General features: G+C 39.1%; 1 protein-coding gene across 2 annotated transcripts in view; it reads right to left on the bottom strand.

Annotated features, from left to right (window-relative positions):
- The window catches only part of MRS2 (magnesium transporter MRS2), a 50490-nt gene extending 35486 nt beyond the window's left edge, over positions 1 to 15004 (bottom strand). The window contains exons 1-7 of one of the 2 annotated variants that reach the window (XM_082637652.1): positions 14717 to 15004; positions 12826 to 12899; positions 10387 to 10423; positions 9027 to 9139; positions 7153 to 7326; positions 4891 to 5021; positions 3762 to 3878 (exon numbers count right to left, since the gene is read on the bottom strand). In XM_082637652.1, coding sequence (XP_082493778.1) covers positions 3762 to 3878; positions 4891 to 5021; positions 7153 to 7326; positions 9027 to 9139; positions 10387 to 10423; positions 12826 to 12899; positions 14717 to 14891 — 821 coding nt within the window. In that variant the 5' untranslated portion in view covers positions 14892 to 15004. Of the gene's footprint in view, positions 1 to 3761; positions 3879 to 4890; positions 5022 to 7152; positions 7327 to 9026; positions 9140 to 10386; positions 10424 to 12825; positions 12900 to 13997; positions 14191 to 14716 lie in introns of those variants that run through there. The other variant, XM_082637653.1, reaches the window with a different exon arrangement.
- Between the last annotated feature and the right edge of the window lie 214 nt (positions 15005 to 15218).

Genomic DNA, 15218 nt, shown 5'->3' on the forward strand with positions numbered 1-15218 from the left:
GTCTAGGATCAGATGGCTTCACAGGTGAATTCTACCAAACATACAAAGAAGAACTTATACGCATCCTTCTCAAACTCTTCCAAAAGACTGAAGAGGAGAGAACACTCCCAAAGACATTCTATGAAGCTACCTACCATCACCCTGATACCAAAGCCAAAGATACCACCAAAAAAGAAAATCACAGGCCAATATCTTTGATGAATATAGATGCAAAAATTCTCAACAAAATATTAGCAAACTGAATCCAACAACACATAAAAAAGATCATACTCTACAACCAAGCAGGATTCATCCCAAGTTCACGAGAATGGTTCAACATACACACATCAGTCAGTGTCATACACCACATAAAAGTAAAAAACCACATGATCATCAAAAGATGCAGAAAAAGGGCTTCCCTGGTGGCGCAGTTGTTCAGAATCTGCCTGCCGATGCAGGGGACACGGGTTCGAGCCCTGGTCTGGGAAGATCCCACATGCCGTGGAGCAACTGGCCCCGTGAGCCACAATTGCTGAGCCTGTGCATCTGGAGCCTGTGCTCCACAACAAGAGAGGCCGCGATAGTGAGAGGCCCGCGCGCCGTGATCAAGAGTGGCCCCCACTTGCCGCAACTAGAGAAAGCCCTTGCACAGAAACGAAGACCTGACACAGCCATAAATAAATAAATAAATAAATTTTAAAAAAAGATGCAGAAAAAACCTTTGACAAAATTCAAAATCCATTCATGATAAAAACATAGTAAAAGCCATTTATGACAAACCCAAAGACAGTATACTCAATGGTGAAAAGTTGAAAGCCTTTCCACTAAAATCTGGAACAAGACAAGGATGCCCACCTTCACCACTTCTATTCAACATAGTATTGGAAGTCCTAGCCACAGCAGTCAGACAGGAAATAAAAGGTATTCAAATTGGAAGGAAAGAGGTAAAATTGTCACTATATGCAGATGACATGATACCATATACATAGAAAAGCCTAAGGACTCCACACAAAAACTACTAGGTCTAATAAGTGAATTCAGCAAAGTAGCAGGATATAAGACTAACATTCAGAAATTGGTTGCATTTCTTTACACTAACAATGAAATATCAGAAAGGGAATGTAAAAAACAATACCTTTTAAAATCACACCAACAAACAAACAAAAAAACCCTAGGACTAAACCTGAGCAAGGAGGTGAAAGACTTACATGCTGAGAACTATAAAACATTAATAAAGGAAACTAAAGAGGATTCAAAGAAATGGAAGGATATCCCATGCTCTTGGGTTAGAAGAATGTTGTTAAAATGGCAATACTACCCAAAGCAATCTACAAATTTAATGAGATCCCTATTAAATTACCCATGACATTTTCCACAGAATTAGAACAAATAATCCAAAATTTATATGGAACCATAAAAGACCCAGAATTGCCAAAGCAATCCTGAGGAAACAAAAACAAAGCAGGAGGCATAACTCTTCCAATACTACAAAGCTACAGTAAGCAAAACAACGGATCAATGGAACAGAATTGAGAGCCCAGAAATAAACCCACACACCTACCGTCAGTTCATCTTCTACAAAGGAGGCAAGAATATAAACAGAAAAAGTCTCTTCAGTAAGTAGTGCTGGGAAAGTTGGACAGCTGCATGTTAAGTCAATGAAGTTAGAACAAACCCTCACACCATGCAGAAAAACAAACTCAAAATGGCTTAAAGACTTAAACATAAGACATGACACCATAAAATTCCTAGAACAGAGCATAGGCAAAACATCATCTGACATAAATTGTACCAGTGTTTTCTTAGGTCAGTCTCCCAAGGCAATAGAAATAAAACCAAGAATAAGCAAATGGGACCTAATCAAACTTACAAGCTTTTGCACAGCAAAGGAAACCATAAAAAAAATGAAAAGACAACCTATGGACTGGGAGAAAGTATTTCCAAATGATGAGACTGACAAGGACTTAATTCCCCAAATAAACAAACTGCTCATACAACTCAACAACAAAAACACAACCCAATCGAAAAATGGGGAGAAGACCTTAATAGACATTTCTCCAAAGACATACAGATGGCCAGTAGGCACATGAAAAGATGCGCAAAATCACTAATTATTAGAGAAATGCAAATCAAAACTACAATGAGGTACCACCTCACATCAGTCAGGATGGCCATCATTAAAAACTTTACAAATAACAAATGCTGGAGAGGGTGTGGAGAAAAGGAAACCCTCCTACACTATTGGCGGGAACGTAAATTGGTGCAGCCACTATGGAAAACAGTACGGAGGTTCTTCAGAAAACTAAAAATAGAACTACCATACGATCCAGCAATCTCAGTCCTGGGCATATACACCTGGACAAAACTATAATTAAAAAAGATACATGCACCTCTATGTTCATAGCAGCACTATTCACAATAGCCAAGACATGGAAACAACCTAAATGTCCATCAACAGATGAATGGATAAAGATGTGGAGGTGTGTGTGTATATATATACATACACACACACACACACACACACACACACACACACACACACTGGAATACTACTCAGCCATAAAAAAGAATGAAATAATGCCGTTTGCAGCAACATGGATGCAACTAGAGATTATACTAAGTGAAGTCAGAAAGAGAAAGACAAATACCATATGCTATCACTTATATGTGGAATCTAAAATATGGCACAAATGAACCTATCTATAAAACAGAAACAGACTCACAGACATAGAGAACAGACTTGTAGTTGCCAAGGGGAAGGGGGAGGGAGAGGGATGGACTGGGAATTTGGGGTTAGCAGATGCAAACTATTACATACAGAATGATAACAACAAGGTCCTACTGTATAGCACAGGGAACTATATCCACCCAATCTCCTGGGATAAACCACAATGGAAAAAAATATAAAAAAAGAATGTATATATGTGTATAACTGAGTCACTTTGCTGTATAGCAGAAATTAGCACACATTGTAAATTATCCTCCCTACCAAGGAGGATAAGTGGGAATGAAGCACTCTGTAAAAGACACTTATAAAGCATATTAGAGATAAATTGGTCTAAGAAGCAAAGAAAGCAAGAGTCACAAGAGTGATGAAGTTTCTGCTACTATATCTAGCTGCTATAGTATCAAGCGTTATAGAGCCCTTTTTATCTTAATCGTTCATTAGAATATAGATAACTAATTTCTCAAAATGTTGAAAAATCTGTACACACTACAGAAACTATGCACATCACAAAGGTGTATTAATCTCTGATACTGATCTGCAAAGTACAAAAATGAAATATTTGGGGTATTTTAAAAGTCAACATTTAAACTTGGGTGTGCACAAGAAGTGTAAATGATTCCTAAATTCATAAGAGATAAAAGGTTTATAAGATGAGAGCGTTTTTATATTAACCAGACTTACAGAATCTGTGCCAGTGTCTCTACTCGCTTCCCTGCACCCCTCCCTTTCCCTCCTCTCTCTCCTGAACTCTCCAGGTAAGTTATCTGGGTAGATGTGTATGTTACTTTGGTGGCCAGTCCTTTGAAGATAAAGGTAATGGTGCATGTACAGTCAAAGCCCAGCATACTGTTGTGTACACAGTGTGCACTTAATAAGTCCTCATTAAATTCAATCAGATGCAATATGGTACAGGAAATAGTGAAACAACTGGGGATGAAAAGTGCCTACATCCTCTATCCCAGAAAAATGTTGTGTCCTCCCTAAAAAGTCATCCTGAAAAAGACAAACAACTGATCCTAAGAGAGAAACTAACAAAGCATGACTGTCTACTTACAAGACTTGTGGGTCACTCCACTTTGTCAGACAGAGCTCTTCCAGCAACTCTTCTTCATCCAAGATCTCCAAAATGGACTCTTTGAATATTTTAATATCTGTTTCTAACTCTGACAGGCTGTAAGAGTAGTTGCATAAAAATGATCAATAACATAAACCTATAAAAATATTTCCCTACAAGAATAATGCCTTTTTAGTGTCTTATCAAGTAGATCCACTTATAAATTCATGGTAAACACTGATTTGTAAAAAAAAAAAAATTTTTATATTTACTATGCACTCTGAGAATCAATTCCCAATCCCAAAACTACATTAAGTAGTAAAATTAACCAATGATATAATTTTCAGCATATATTATTTATCTCAGAAACATATAATCACTGTGATTTAAGCTTCTGGGCTCAGAAATTTATTTTTACTCTTAATAAGTATGGCAGTGATGAACAGACTATTTACTTTTAATTCATAAAAACATCCTAATATTTTCAGACAAAGAACTACTGATTCAGGAATTTTAACTGTTAACTCCTGAATGGATTTTTAGGGGGTACAAATCCTGAGGGCATGTTCATTCAGTCTGTAATATAAATTAAAATATTATCCTTAAATTCTGGAATGCATTATGATAAACAAAAAAACCCATGGACCTTGGAGGGAAAGAAATTTGGATTTGAGTCTAGATTTGCTATTTAGTAGCTGTTAAAGTTTAGACAAGTTACTTAGACCTCAGTTTTCTTATCTTCAAAATGAGGACCATGTCAACAGGATTGCTGACAGGATGAGATGACATCACACACATAAAAGAGACTGATATAGCATTTCATGCAAAATAGCTTTTCAATAAACATTAGTTTGTGTGCCCCCTTTAGCTCAACTTCCCACCTAGGCTACTTTCTTAAAGTTATGAAAGACAGTGAAAATCAAATATGGAAATGAAGGTACTGAGAGTAAGTCACAAAGTAAAAAATGTGATCATCATTAGCAAGACTAGTTGGTATTTTTAAAACAGCTAAGAATTACACTAATTTTGGACCTGAATATACGTTAAACATTTCACTGTTAAGACTACTGAAAGAGAAGTTTAAGACATTTGTGTCTAACTTCCAACTTGGTAAATCACCCATATTTACCTTTTGCCATTTTGTAGTAAGATGTGCAGTTTGCTTCTGTCTATAGAAGAATGTTTGGGATCCACTAAAGCTTCCAATGTCTCAAGGATAATTGGTTGCAAAATGCTAAGTTTCCCCTGAAGAGTGTTGATCTAGATAACAACATGACCTTTCATAAGAATTAAAACAATCTTTTTAGAATACTCAGTGTCAGTGAATCCTCTGATTAAATACAGAAATCTGTAATAGCTAGGAAGGCTGGTAACATTTCAGAACATGGTCACTGCTGGAATGCCCATCCCAGATGATTAAAAACTAGATCTCCTAGGTTAAAAGATAACCATGCATAACGTTGTTAGTAAACTCCCATTTGGTTGCCAGGGAATTAACTCCCATAAGACTCTTCCCCCTACAGACACCAGACACTTATGAAAGGAATGGAGGACTGATTAAAAGAAAAGCTGCCGTTATTTGGAAACATAAACTTGGGCTTCCCTGGTGGCGCAGTGGTTGAGAGTCCACCTGCCGATGCAGGGGACACGGGTTCGTGCCCCGGTCCGGGAAGATCCCACATGCCACGGAGCGGCTAGGCCCGTGAGCCATGGCCGCTGAGCCTGCGCGTCCAGAGCCTGTGCTCCGCCACGGGAGAGGCCACAACAGTGAGAGGCCCGCGTACCACAAAAAAACAAACAAACATAAACTTTACATCTGGTAAACAATACCTATGTTCTTTGTAAATAGGATACAGTTCAAAACTCCTATGAACAAGGCTCTTTTGAAAACCAAAACATACCTTAGACTTTACAAAATAAACTTGAAAAGTCCAAAGTGTATTTATTATTCAGGTTAATATAGGCACAGCAGGAACCAATCAGCAGATATACATTGAGACAGCTATACTAGTTCTTAAAATGTTAAAATTCTTCCATACCTGTTGGTAAACAGCATAACAGCAGCTGAACTACGCAGTAAGATTAATTAATAATGTAACTTCCAACATATACTGTCCATCCCAGCATTAGCTGCTAAGAGCTTAGTCAGTCTGTGTAGCTTGCCAGCGACCGTTTATACCTTCATTTCTTTCCCTTTTCTCCCCGCTTGGTAACTGGGCTTCAACTAGTCACCACCTCATTGGCTGGCACTAGCTGGTGCTATCGCTTCATTAACCTGAGTAAGGAACAGAGCCATCTCCTACTCCTTCAGCAGAGCAAGGCAGATAAGGAAGGGTGCCAGGTTCCAACAACCCCCACCCACCTCATGTCCCCTTTACTCTCCCCTCTTCTTCTCCCACTCTGGCCAGCATGCTCATGGCACTGACTCTTGCACGTAGCCAGGTACTACATGACTAACGTAGTACCTGAACAGTAGTATCCTAAGAGGGGGAAGAAAAGATGAAAGATTTGTCGGGGCCAGGAAAGCAGTGACCATCCTTGTTCAGAGCCTGACAGGATCCCCAGACACTCAATGATTATCAACTTAAAGGAGGAATGGTAAGAAGAATTGTACACGGTTTCTATGTCAAACTAGGTCTCAAACACAGGCATCACTTAGCTAGCTCAAAAAAAGGATTACACAAACAAATCAAAGAATGATATGGAAACTATCAGAATGATTTGATGAAAGATTTGTGCTATAATATTTATCATGTGCAAGCAGTTACACAACAATTTAGAGAATAAAATGGAGTACAGTTAAAAGCTTCTGATATGTTCATTTATATCATATTTAGGATAAGTATTTTTGAATTAGCATCCCTGAATACACTTATTAAAATTGAACAACAGATAAACAACCTGAAATGAGCTTCACTGAATGTCATAACATGACTGTCAAAGAGACTCTATATATACCATACCTAGAGACTTTACATCTATTTGTTTGGGTCATAAATTTTAAGAATTAAGTACTTTCTGCATATAAGACCCTTAGAAATGTTTTTATTTGGGGGAAGGGTGTGGTTAGGGAAAACGCTACTAAAACAATACCGGGCTTCCCTGGTGGCGCAGTGGTTAGGAGTCTGCCTGCCGATGCAGGGGACGTGGGTTCGTGCCCGGGTCCGGGAAGATCCCGCATGCCGCGGAGCAGCTGGGCCCGTGGGCCATGGCCGCTGGGCCTGCGTGTCTGGAGCCTGTGCTCCGCGGCGGGAGAGGCCACAGCAGTGAGAGGCCCGCGTACCACAAACAAACAAACAAACAAACAAAAAACCAATACCAATGTGTCTTCCTCCTCAATAGCACTGTAAAACCAGAAAACATTCAAGAAGCTAAATAAAAACAGGCTTACCCGATATTGCAGGAGTGCTTCTATAGCTCTAAATTCAAAAGGTAAAGGGTATGTGACAAGTTGACCCTCTCCAGCCAACTGTGAAGGGAGCTCCCGGAACAGCCACTGCTCTAAATTTAAATTACGATAATCTAGTATCAGAAGACACTCTGGAGTTATCACAGCTTTCAAATACTGGGGAAAAAAAAACAACATATATATATATATATATATACACACACACACATATATATATGTACATACACACGCGCGTATGTAAGTTGTAGAGTTGTAGGGAAAAAATAACCTTCATAAAAGAGGATTTAATACTCTATTAATTTTGGACTAAGCCTAAACCAAATCACTGTTCATTTGTTTTTCAAAAAAAGTCAAGACTTTTTTTTTTAAAGAGAGGAAGCCTAAAATAAATCCAAGTCTTGATACCTCTAACTCAGTCTCAACAGAACTAGAATTAAACAAATTATGTATTTATTAGGACTTCCAGGGTAATCATGAGGAATATAGAGAACAAAGGAAACAAGATAAGGTCTTCTTAAAAGTCAGGTATTCAGCAGACTTTTAGAAAAGATTTAATCATGATTAGTTTGGCTGAAATGGGAAAGTTTCCTTTTTAAAGTATCACCAAAACACATTAAGCTAATTCAAAATGATAAAGATAAAATGTATCCTTAGCGCTCTAATTTAGAACACTATGAAATTAAAAATTTATTCTAAAATGACTGACATCTTTTATGTTAGAAGAGTAACACAGAAGAGTAGCCTGTGGCCACTGTATTAGTGACATAAAAATCAGAAATTTTTCTTTCACATTTTCCCCATTTTACAGCTGATCCTTGAACAACACTGGCATGAACGATTCGGGTCCACTTACATGCAGAATTTTTTCAGTAGTAAATACCACAGTACTACACTATCTGTGGTTGGTTGAATCTGAGGATGTGCAACAGCAGATATGGAGGAACCGTGACTATAAATTTTATGTGGATTTTTGACCGTGTGGAGGTTCAGCGCCCCTGACCCCCATGTGGCTCAAGGGTCAACTATAATATGAACATTTTTATTCAGAAAAGTTGAAAAATTACAGAGTGAAAACCTATACACATACCAATTCGATACAATTAACATTCTGCTAAATCTGCTTTATCACATACTTCTCTATCTCTTCATTAAAGAGGTACTGTTTGGAAGGGTGCTATCTATTGATAATAAAAGTGAAGAATGTGTTTTGGAGAAAAATCACTTGGGAAAAGACTGCTTCCTTTTTTAATTTTTTAAAAAATTAATTCTAGATAAATTGACAAAAACCTGCTATCAAAGACTTTTTGAAGAAAGCAAGTTTCATGTCCACTGCAGCGCCGATACCGAGACCTGCATCCCCCCTCATCTATTTCCAAACCTTAAACATTAGCCCACCAAAATAACTTAAAGCTTTCCATAAAAACAAAAATTTAAATTAAGATGATAAACTTTAAAGGATATTCTTAGGCTATTTGGAAAACCAGAATATATTCTTAGTAGCTGAAGTTACACTACAATTACACGTAACTGTATACAACTGAAAATGTCTATTATAAATCAAGATTCTTTCTCTTATTTCAGAAACTAGAGACTAAATTCAAACAGTGAGAATGGAGACCGAAGTCAGATCTTTTCCATCACAAATAGAGCAGTGCTATGCCTGCTGAGCATTATGTATATAATCCATGTAAAATGAGTTTTACTCTTAACAACATGTTATATTATAAAATATTCTATGTTTCACATAGCTATTTTTATTACAAAATTACTTTTAACCTAGTTATTGATCAAGATAGTTAGGAAGTAACTTTTATAAGACTGCAGTGGAGAAATGTATATGAAATAAAATCCTTTACCTCCATTCTCATGATAATCCTATTGTTTCTGGTTGTGATGCTCATTAAATGCTGAAACCTCAAATCTCTGGCTTGAAGACCTAATTCTTGATATAAGTCAGTTTTCTTCCTTTCTATAAAAGAAACATGTTCAATAAAAAAAAGTGGGTAAACCAACAAACCGAAAAGTTTAGGTTTTTATATGAGAGTACCCTCCCACCACCAAGATAATCTTCTATTACTACCAGAAACGAGAGCTAAACCGGGTCTTTTTAATACCCATTTCTACCTCAAAAACATACTCAGGCTAAATCTGGTCAAACTAATTTTTCTTTTCTCCTTTTAACCATACTTCATAAAATTTCTCTGTACTTAGAAAAGCCCCTTGGGACCAATATAAAAACCATAGCTATACATCATTGGAATTTACAGTATCAATTTCTAGCTCTAGATTCATGGATTTTTAAATATGAACTGTATAGAACTACAGTTCTATTTTCTAGTTTTTCCTTACTACATTATCAACTTCAGCATTTTAAATCTATGAACAGACAAGTTCAATCTTCTTTGTTCTTGGACTAATACAAAATGAGAAAATGAAGTCAGTTCTCACACTAGATTCTCCTACCTGAGAACTAAATTTATTACCTAAGAGAAAGCAAAACAGATGAAGGAACTCAAGAAATGATGCTCGTAACAGTAGCATCTATTCTTGTAGTATCAAGTCACACCTGTGATAGAGCTCTAAGTACAGTAACCTTTTGAAGGAGATGCCGAGCCAAAAAAACACCCAAAATACTCCACTAGGATCTTAGCAACAGCAGGAACAGGACCACGGGGTGGGAAGGACGTGGGAGACCTGAAGCCTGCACCTGAGCTCAGACAGTAAAGTTATGCTTGGTTTCATTTAAAAAAGTAACCGTCCATAGGAGCCATCGCTGGCAGAGTTCCATCTGACTGCCATCCAGTGCCCTGTCCCTTCTGTCTGCGGTCACCCAGCGCTACTGCAGTAACAGTGGTATTATGTGATTCTCTGCCTTCAACATGGTACAGGAGGAGAGGGACATGAGGACCGGGGCAGTGAAAGGGAGACTAAGGAAGAGAAACAAAAGGGAGAAGAGTGTTTCTCTCTCAGCTGCACACCAGCCTATGTTCTTCTTTTAACATCCTGTTAGAGTGAAAGTGGCTCCTGACACAACAACAACACAGGTCAGGTGTTGCCAGTTCCAATTAGGACAGATTGGCAAATGCTGAAAAAGATCTCCTTCAACACATCCATATATGCAAAGAATATTCTACTCAAAATATTATAATTTCTTGACTTCCAGTGGGTTCACTCATTCACTGCTGAGTGCTTTAAAAGAAAATTACAGATACTCACCAAAAGAAGTAACCTTTCCCCCTTTGTCAAATTTTGTCTGGAGAGAGATAATAAAATATTATTTTCTCCCAAATCAGTACACTATTTATGGTATCATATCATATGGTATTATAATCCTCCCAAATACTGAAATACAGATTAAAAACCATAACTGCCCTTAAGTTAAATTCAGTTTTGAGTTAAGGGTCAAAAAAAAAAATCCCTTTCCCTTTGCTAGGACAAATCTGACCTTGGATTAACTTTCTAACTTGGATCCCCGGGAGATCTGATAAAGGAGTGTCAGTTGTGTTACTAGGCAACAACGCTTATGGTAAAAGTGACTGGTAGACAGACTGCCCTGGACTGGAAAGACTAAGAACAGACTACAGACACCTGTGGGGAAGCCATGGTTCTGCCTTTCCCGAGTGTAGTGGTTCTTGTAACTGACTATGCTCCTTGTGGGAGCCCTGGATGTGTCTCTGGGATGGTTACAAGATACCGGCACTAGAGGGCCTGGGAATTCTAAGCCAAGGTGGATCTCACAGCCACATTTGAGAATATCCTCTCCTCGCACCTGAGCTGTCACACAGGGGGCCACAGGAGCCCCTGCCTGGCTGTAAGGACTTCTTTTGAAGAGAAAACACCTAATGCTTCCCTTCTGCACTTCCTATCCTTTATCCTTCTGAACAGACTGGGACCAAGTGTGGCTTATCTTGTGAATCTAAGTATCTATGGGAGGCTATGAAGTCTCTCTGGTGGGTGTTGCAGAATCAATAAATGTTTACAAAAAAGACCTCTTCTGATAGTTTAGAAAGAGGACACAATGCAGAAACTGTGCTTATTTCCTATAAAGCAGAGGGAAGGTTTTCCTGTAATACTTGTCCATAGTCAAGTTTGAAGATATCAAATAATATTTAATGAATCACTAGGTACTGGGCTGTATTAATTACTATTAAATATGCATTTTCAGGAAGACATACTCTAAGATACAGTTGTAGGTCCAAGTCCTGGGTTATTACCATGGAAAATACACATGCTGTGTTAATAATAACACAATAAAACCTCGCAATATATATATCAGCTTGCTTCTCATGAGCAAAGATAAGATCAACAGGAATATATGAGTATCATAAAACAACAGAGTTCAAGGGAAATTTACATCAAGGGAAGCTTTATGTTTTGTGTAATACACACTAGCTTTCCTCCTTACACTTATTTCACAAATATATACATCTGCTGCAGAAAATTTGAAAATAAAGATAAATAAAACTATTTGGTCACAAATTTTAGAGAAAACCATGCTAATATTTTACTGAATGTCCTTCCAGACTTTTTCCTATTAAATATATTCATGTTACACACACTTCTTTGCAGTCTCCCCTCCACTTTCAACTTAACAATGTATGGTGAATATTTTTGCATCTCAATATTTATATTTTTTCCTTAATGGGATTTTTTTGGTTTAAAAAAAACCATGAGATCACACAAACTGATTTTTTAAAAAAATGTTTACCTTGTAATATAACTCACATTATTTCAAGTAGCATCAACTGATTTTAAGTGCTCTTGGTAGACAATGATTTCACCTGCAAAGAACCTTCTTTCAATAGTTAACACCTGATTTTGTACTGTTAATTAAACTGGCTAATTCTTCCAGAACAGTGAATAAGAGTGATAACCCCCAGAACTATGTGTAAAAGTTATCATGTTCTGTATAGTTGATAAAGAAAAGTTCTTATGTTAGTAAGCCTAAATAATAAGGATGATATATAATGGCTAATATACACTGAATGCTTACCACGCATGAGGTATTATTTTTAAGGGTTTTACATATGTGAGTTAATTTAAATCTCACAATTCTATAAGGTGGGTACTTTTACCCCCAGTATACAGGTGAGAAAACTAGGGCACAAAGATGTTATCATAACTTGTCCAAGTCCATCCAGTTCGTAAGAGACAGAGTTGAGATCTGAAATTAGAAACTCTGGCTCAGAGCAAGCACTTTATTTTTCTCTCTCTAAATATGTGTGTGTGTGAAACACACCATTTGTGTTATTTTATTCAATTTTTTTTTCTGAAAAAAAGAGAAAGCTGCAGAGATCATGACCCTTCAAAGCATGCACTCTCAGGTAATACACTGTGCTGCCCTCAAAATGCTTCTGCATATATTACGTTGCATAGCACAGGTTCAAGCCGTTTTGTAATTAACAGCCTTCAAGGATTTCTAAATAGATTTCTGGAGAAATCTTGAGTATTCAAATAGGCAGCTCTGAATTGTGATTTGAGCCACCTGTTCTAGTATTAAAAGATGAGCTCTATAGTCATTAGCAAAGTTTCGAGAGTGCTGTGAAGCAAACCTAGCTGGTACTCAGGTCACTGGCTAAGCAAAAGACAATGACTTATAAGGATTCATTATAAAACAAAGTAAGTAATATCATCAAACGGACCACACATACTCACCACAGTAAACACCGGGGCTACACTAGCTAAAGTGGCTTGAGAGACATCAGAAGTTCTAAACCGGTGAATTTCACCTGAAAAATGAATCAGAGAATTCCTTGTGATCATATGATTGGTTTTCACATGCAGCTAAGATATAATTCTCACAGAATGTGGAGGTCTTCAGACTATTTTACTATGTTTTGAATCTTTTTCCTAGAGGGAAAATAAGAAACACTCTTGTTAATATTTGTAGGTGATAATGTTACGTTTGGCAATGAATGAGTAGCTTAGGTGAGGCACTAGAATAATCTATGGACTCCAATCACCCTTTTTCCTTTCTAAGTATTATTGATATCTTATAGTTGGATGAACAAGTATATTACAATGTTCTGAGATTAAAATAAAATGTCCATTCTTTTTTGCCTAGTTTAGAAAGGCTCTTCATGCAAGTTACATTGGTACAGTTTAGAAAACATACATTCCAAGAACCACTTGACCTTTCAGCATTCCAATATCAGGATTATTTGACCTTTAAATTATGAAACCTACTGATTTTACTTCTGTGTATTAACTTCTTTTCCACACATATACTTTAGAGTGAACATACTTATGAAATAACCTACTGCACTGGAATGGAGACCCCAGTGAACTGGAATAAAGACAAATCTTTATTTGAAAATAAACCTATTTAAAACATGTGATTTCAACTGAAGTGAGCTCTCAAGTATAACCAAGTAAATTTAATGCCCGACAAAGGACACTGTTCAAAATACTAAACATAAGAGGAATGAACAGAATTGCTATCTACAGAACGTGTAGATATATTCTCATTTCTGACCTTATTCCTTCCTATTACATACATTTAAAGACATGTAACTTGTTACCACCTGAGGTTTGTTGGTTCCCTTCTACAAAATACAAACTATGTTACGAGGGTCAGCTGAATAAAGGTTAAAGAGCTACACATCAGCACTTGCTAATCAGTCACAAATTAGATTAAATGTTACCATCTAATGTTTTGTTCTAAAACATGAGATGGGCTGAACCTGGGTTCCCAGGCATTTACCAAACAAAGAAGGGAATACGAAATGTAACCCAGCTTGGAAAGAGTCTCCTAATGGGTTTGGGGAAGAAGGTGGAGATGGTGAGTTACTTCGGGAGCATTTTGAGAGTACAACTGAGAAACTTACTTGAGCACGTTTTTTGCGAAGCCATATATTTTAATGCCTTTTGTTTCTCAGCAATCTTAGCACCCACACGGTCACATGTGTGAAAATGTCAAAGTATTACCGTCATGCTCTATCATTCAGGGGAAAAAAAAATAACTCAAATTTCAACCCCGCTCCCCCCATCCCCCGACTCCTTCTGGCTGTCTGGTTACACAGTACTTGGAAAAAAAGTCAGATCTTTCTCAGAAGCAACTCTTCCTATTAAGTTTCAAAGTCTTCAGCCTCACCTCTAGGTGCTTCCCCCACCCCTTACCTGAGCAACTGGAAAAGGTATAAATGTGTCCGTCCATAAGGAAGAGTAAGAAGACAGGGAAGATACTTAAAAAAATATTTCAGGTAGATAAGCCTAATCTTAGCTTCAGCACTATGATGATTAAAATCTTTTCACAAGCGCACTTAGGCCTGGAGATTTGCAGCCGCCCGGGGCGGTGGGAAAGACAGAGGCCTGTCGGGTCGGGCTCTAGCTGGGCACAAGGCGCAGTGCTCAGTCGCGTTCAGGGCTGGTGGGACGCAGCTCGGCCCGCGGACCTGTGCAAGGGGACAAGAGCCGGGCGCCCAAGGGCGGACCTGGAGACCGAGGCCGGAGCAGCCACAGCCACGTGGGCTCCGGCGGTCTGGTCGGGGCCCCGGGAGCACGGCAAGCCCGGCGTCCCGGGGCTGCGGGGCGGAGAGGGGAGTACCTGCCGTGGGGAGCCGGCGGGGCCCGTACAGCGGCGCGGCCCACCTCCTTCCGAGCAGCTGGGCAGCGCGGCCGCAGGCGGCAACGGGGCGAGTCCCGGGGGTCAAGCCCAAGGCCAGAGCGCGCAACCTCACCGCGCGGGGCAGGAGCTGGGCCAGGCTCCGCAGGCATTCCATGGCGCTGGAGCGAGGAGGAGGCAGCTGCAAGACCCCAGCCCTTCATACCTGAGGGTAGCGAAGCAGCCGGCACTTCGCGACCCCGCGCGAGCGCCCAAGCTGCAGCCGCTGCCTACCGGGCATGCGCGGAGCGTGCTGGCGTCTAATGTTCTGCGCATGCTCGGCAGGTGCCTTTGGGCGGGCATCTCGTGTCCCTCGGCCAATCGGAGTTTGCCTCCTGCACCTGAGTCTGTACCTGTAAAGCGTGTAGGGACCGGCTCGGGGGGGCGGGGCGCGTTCACCTGCGTGAGTCGAACTATCTAACCCAGATTCGACCCTTAGGGCCTT

Source organism: Mesoplodon mirus (assembly GCF_964341445.2).
Source record: "Mesoplodon mirus genome assembly, chromosome: 12".
Taxonomy (NCBI): Eukaryota; Metazoa; Chordata; class Mammalia; order Artiodactyla; family Ziphiidae; genus Mesoplodon; species Mesoplodon mirus.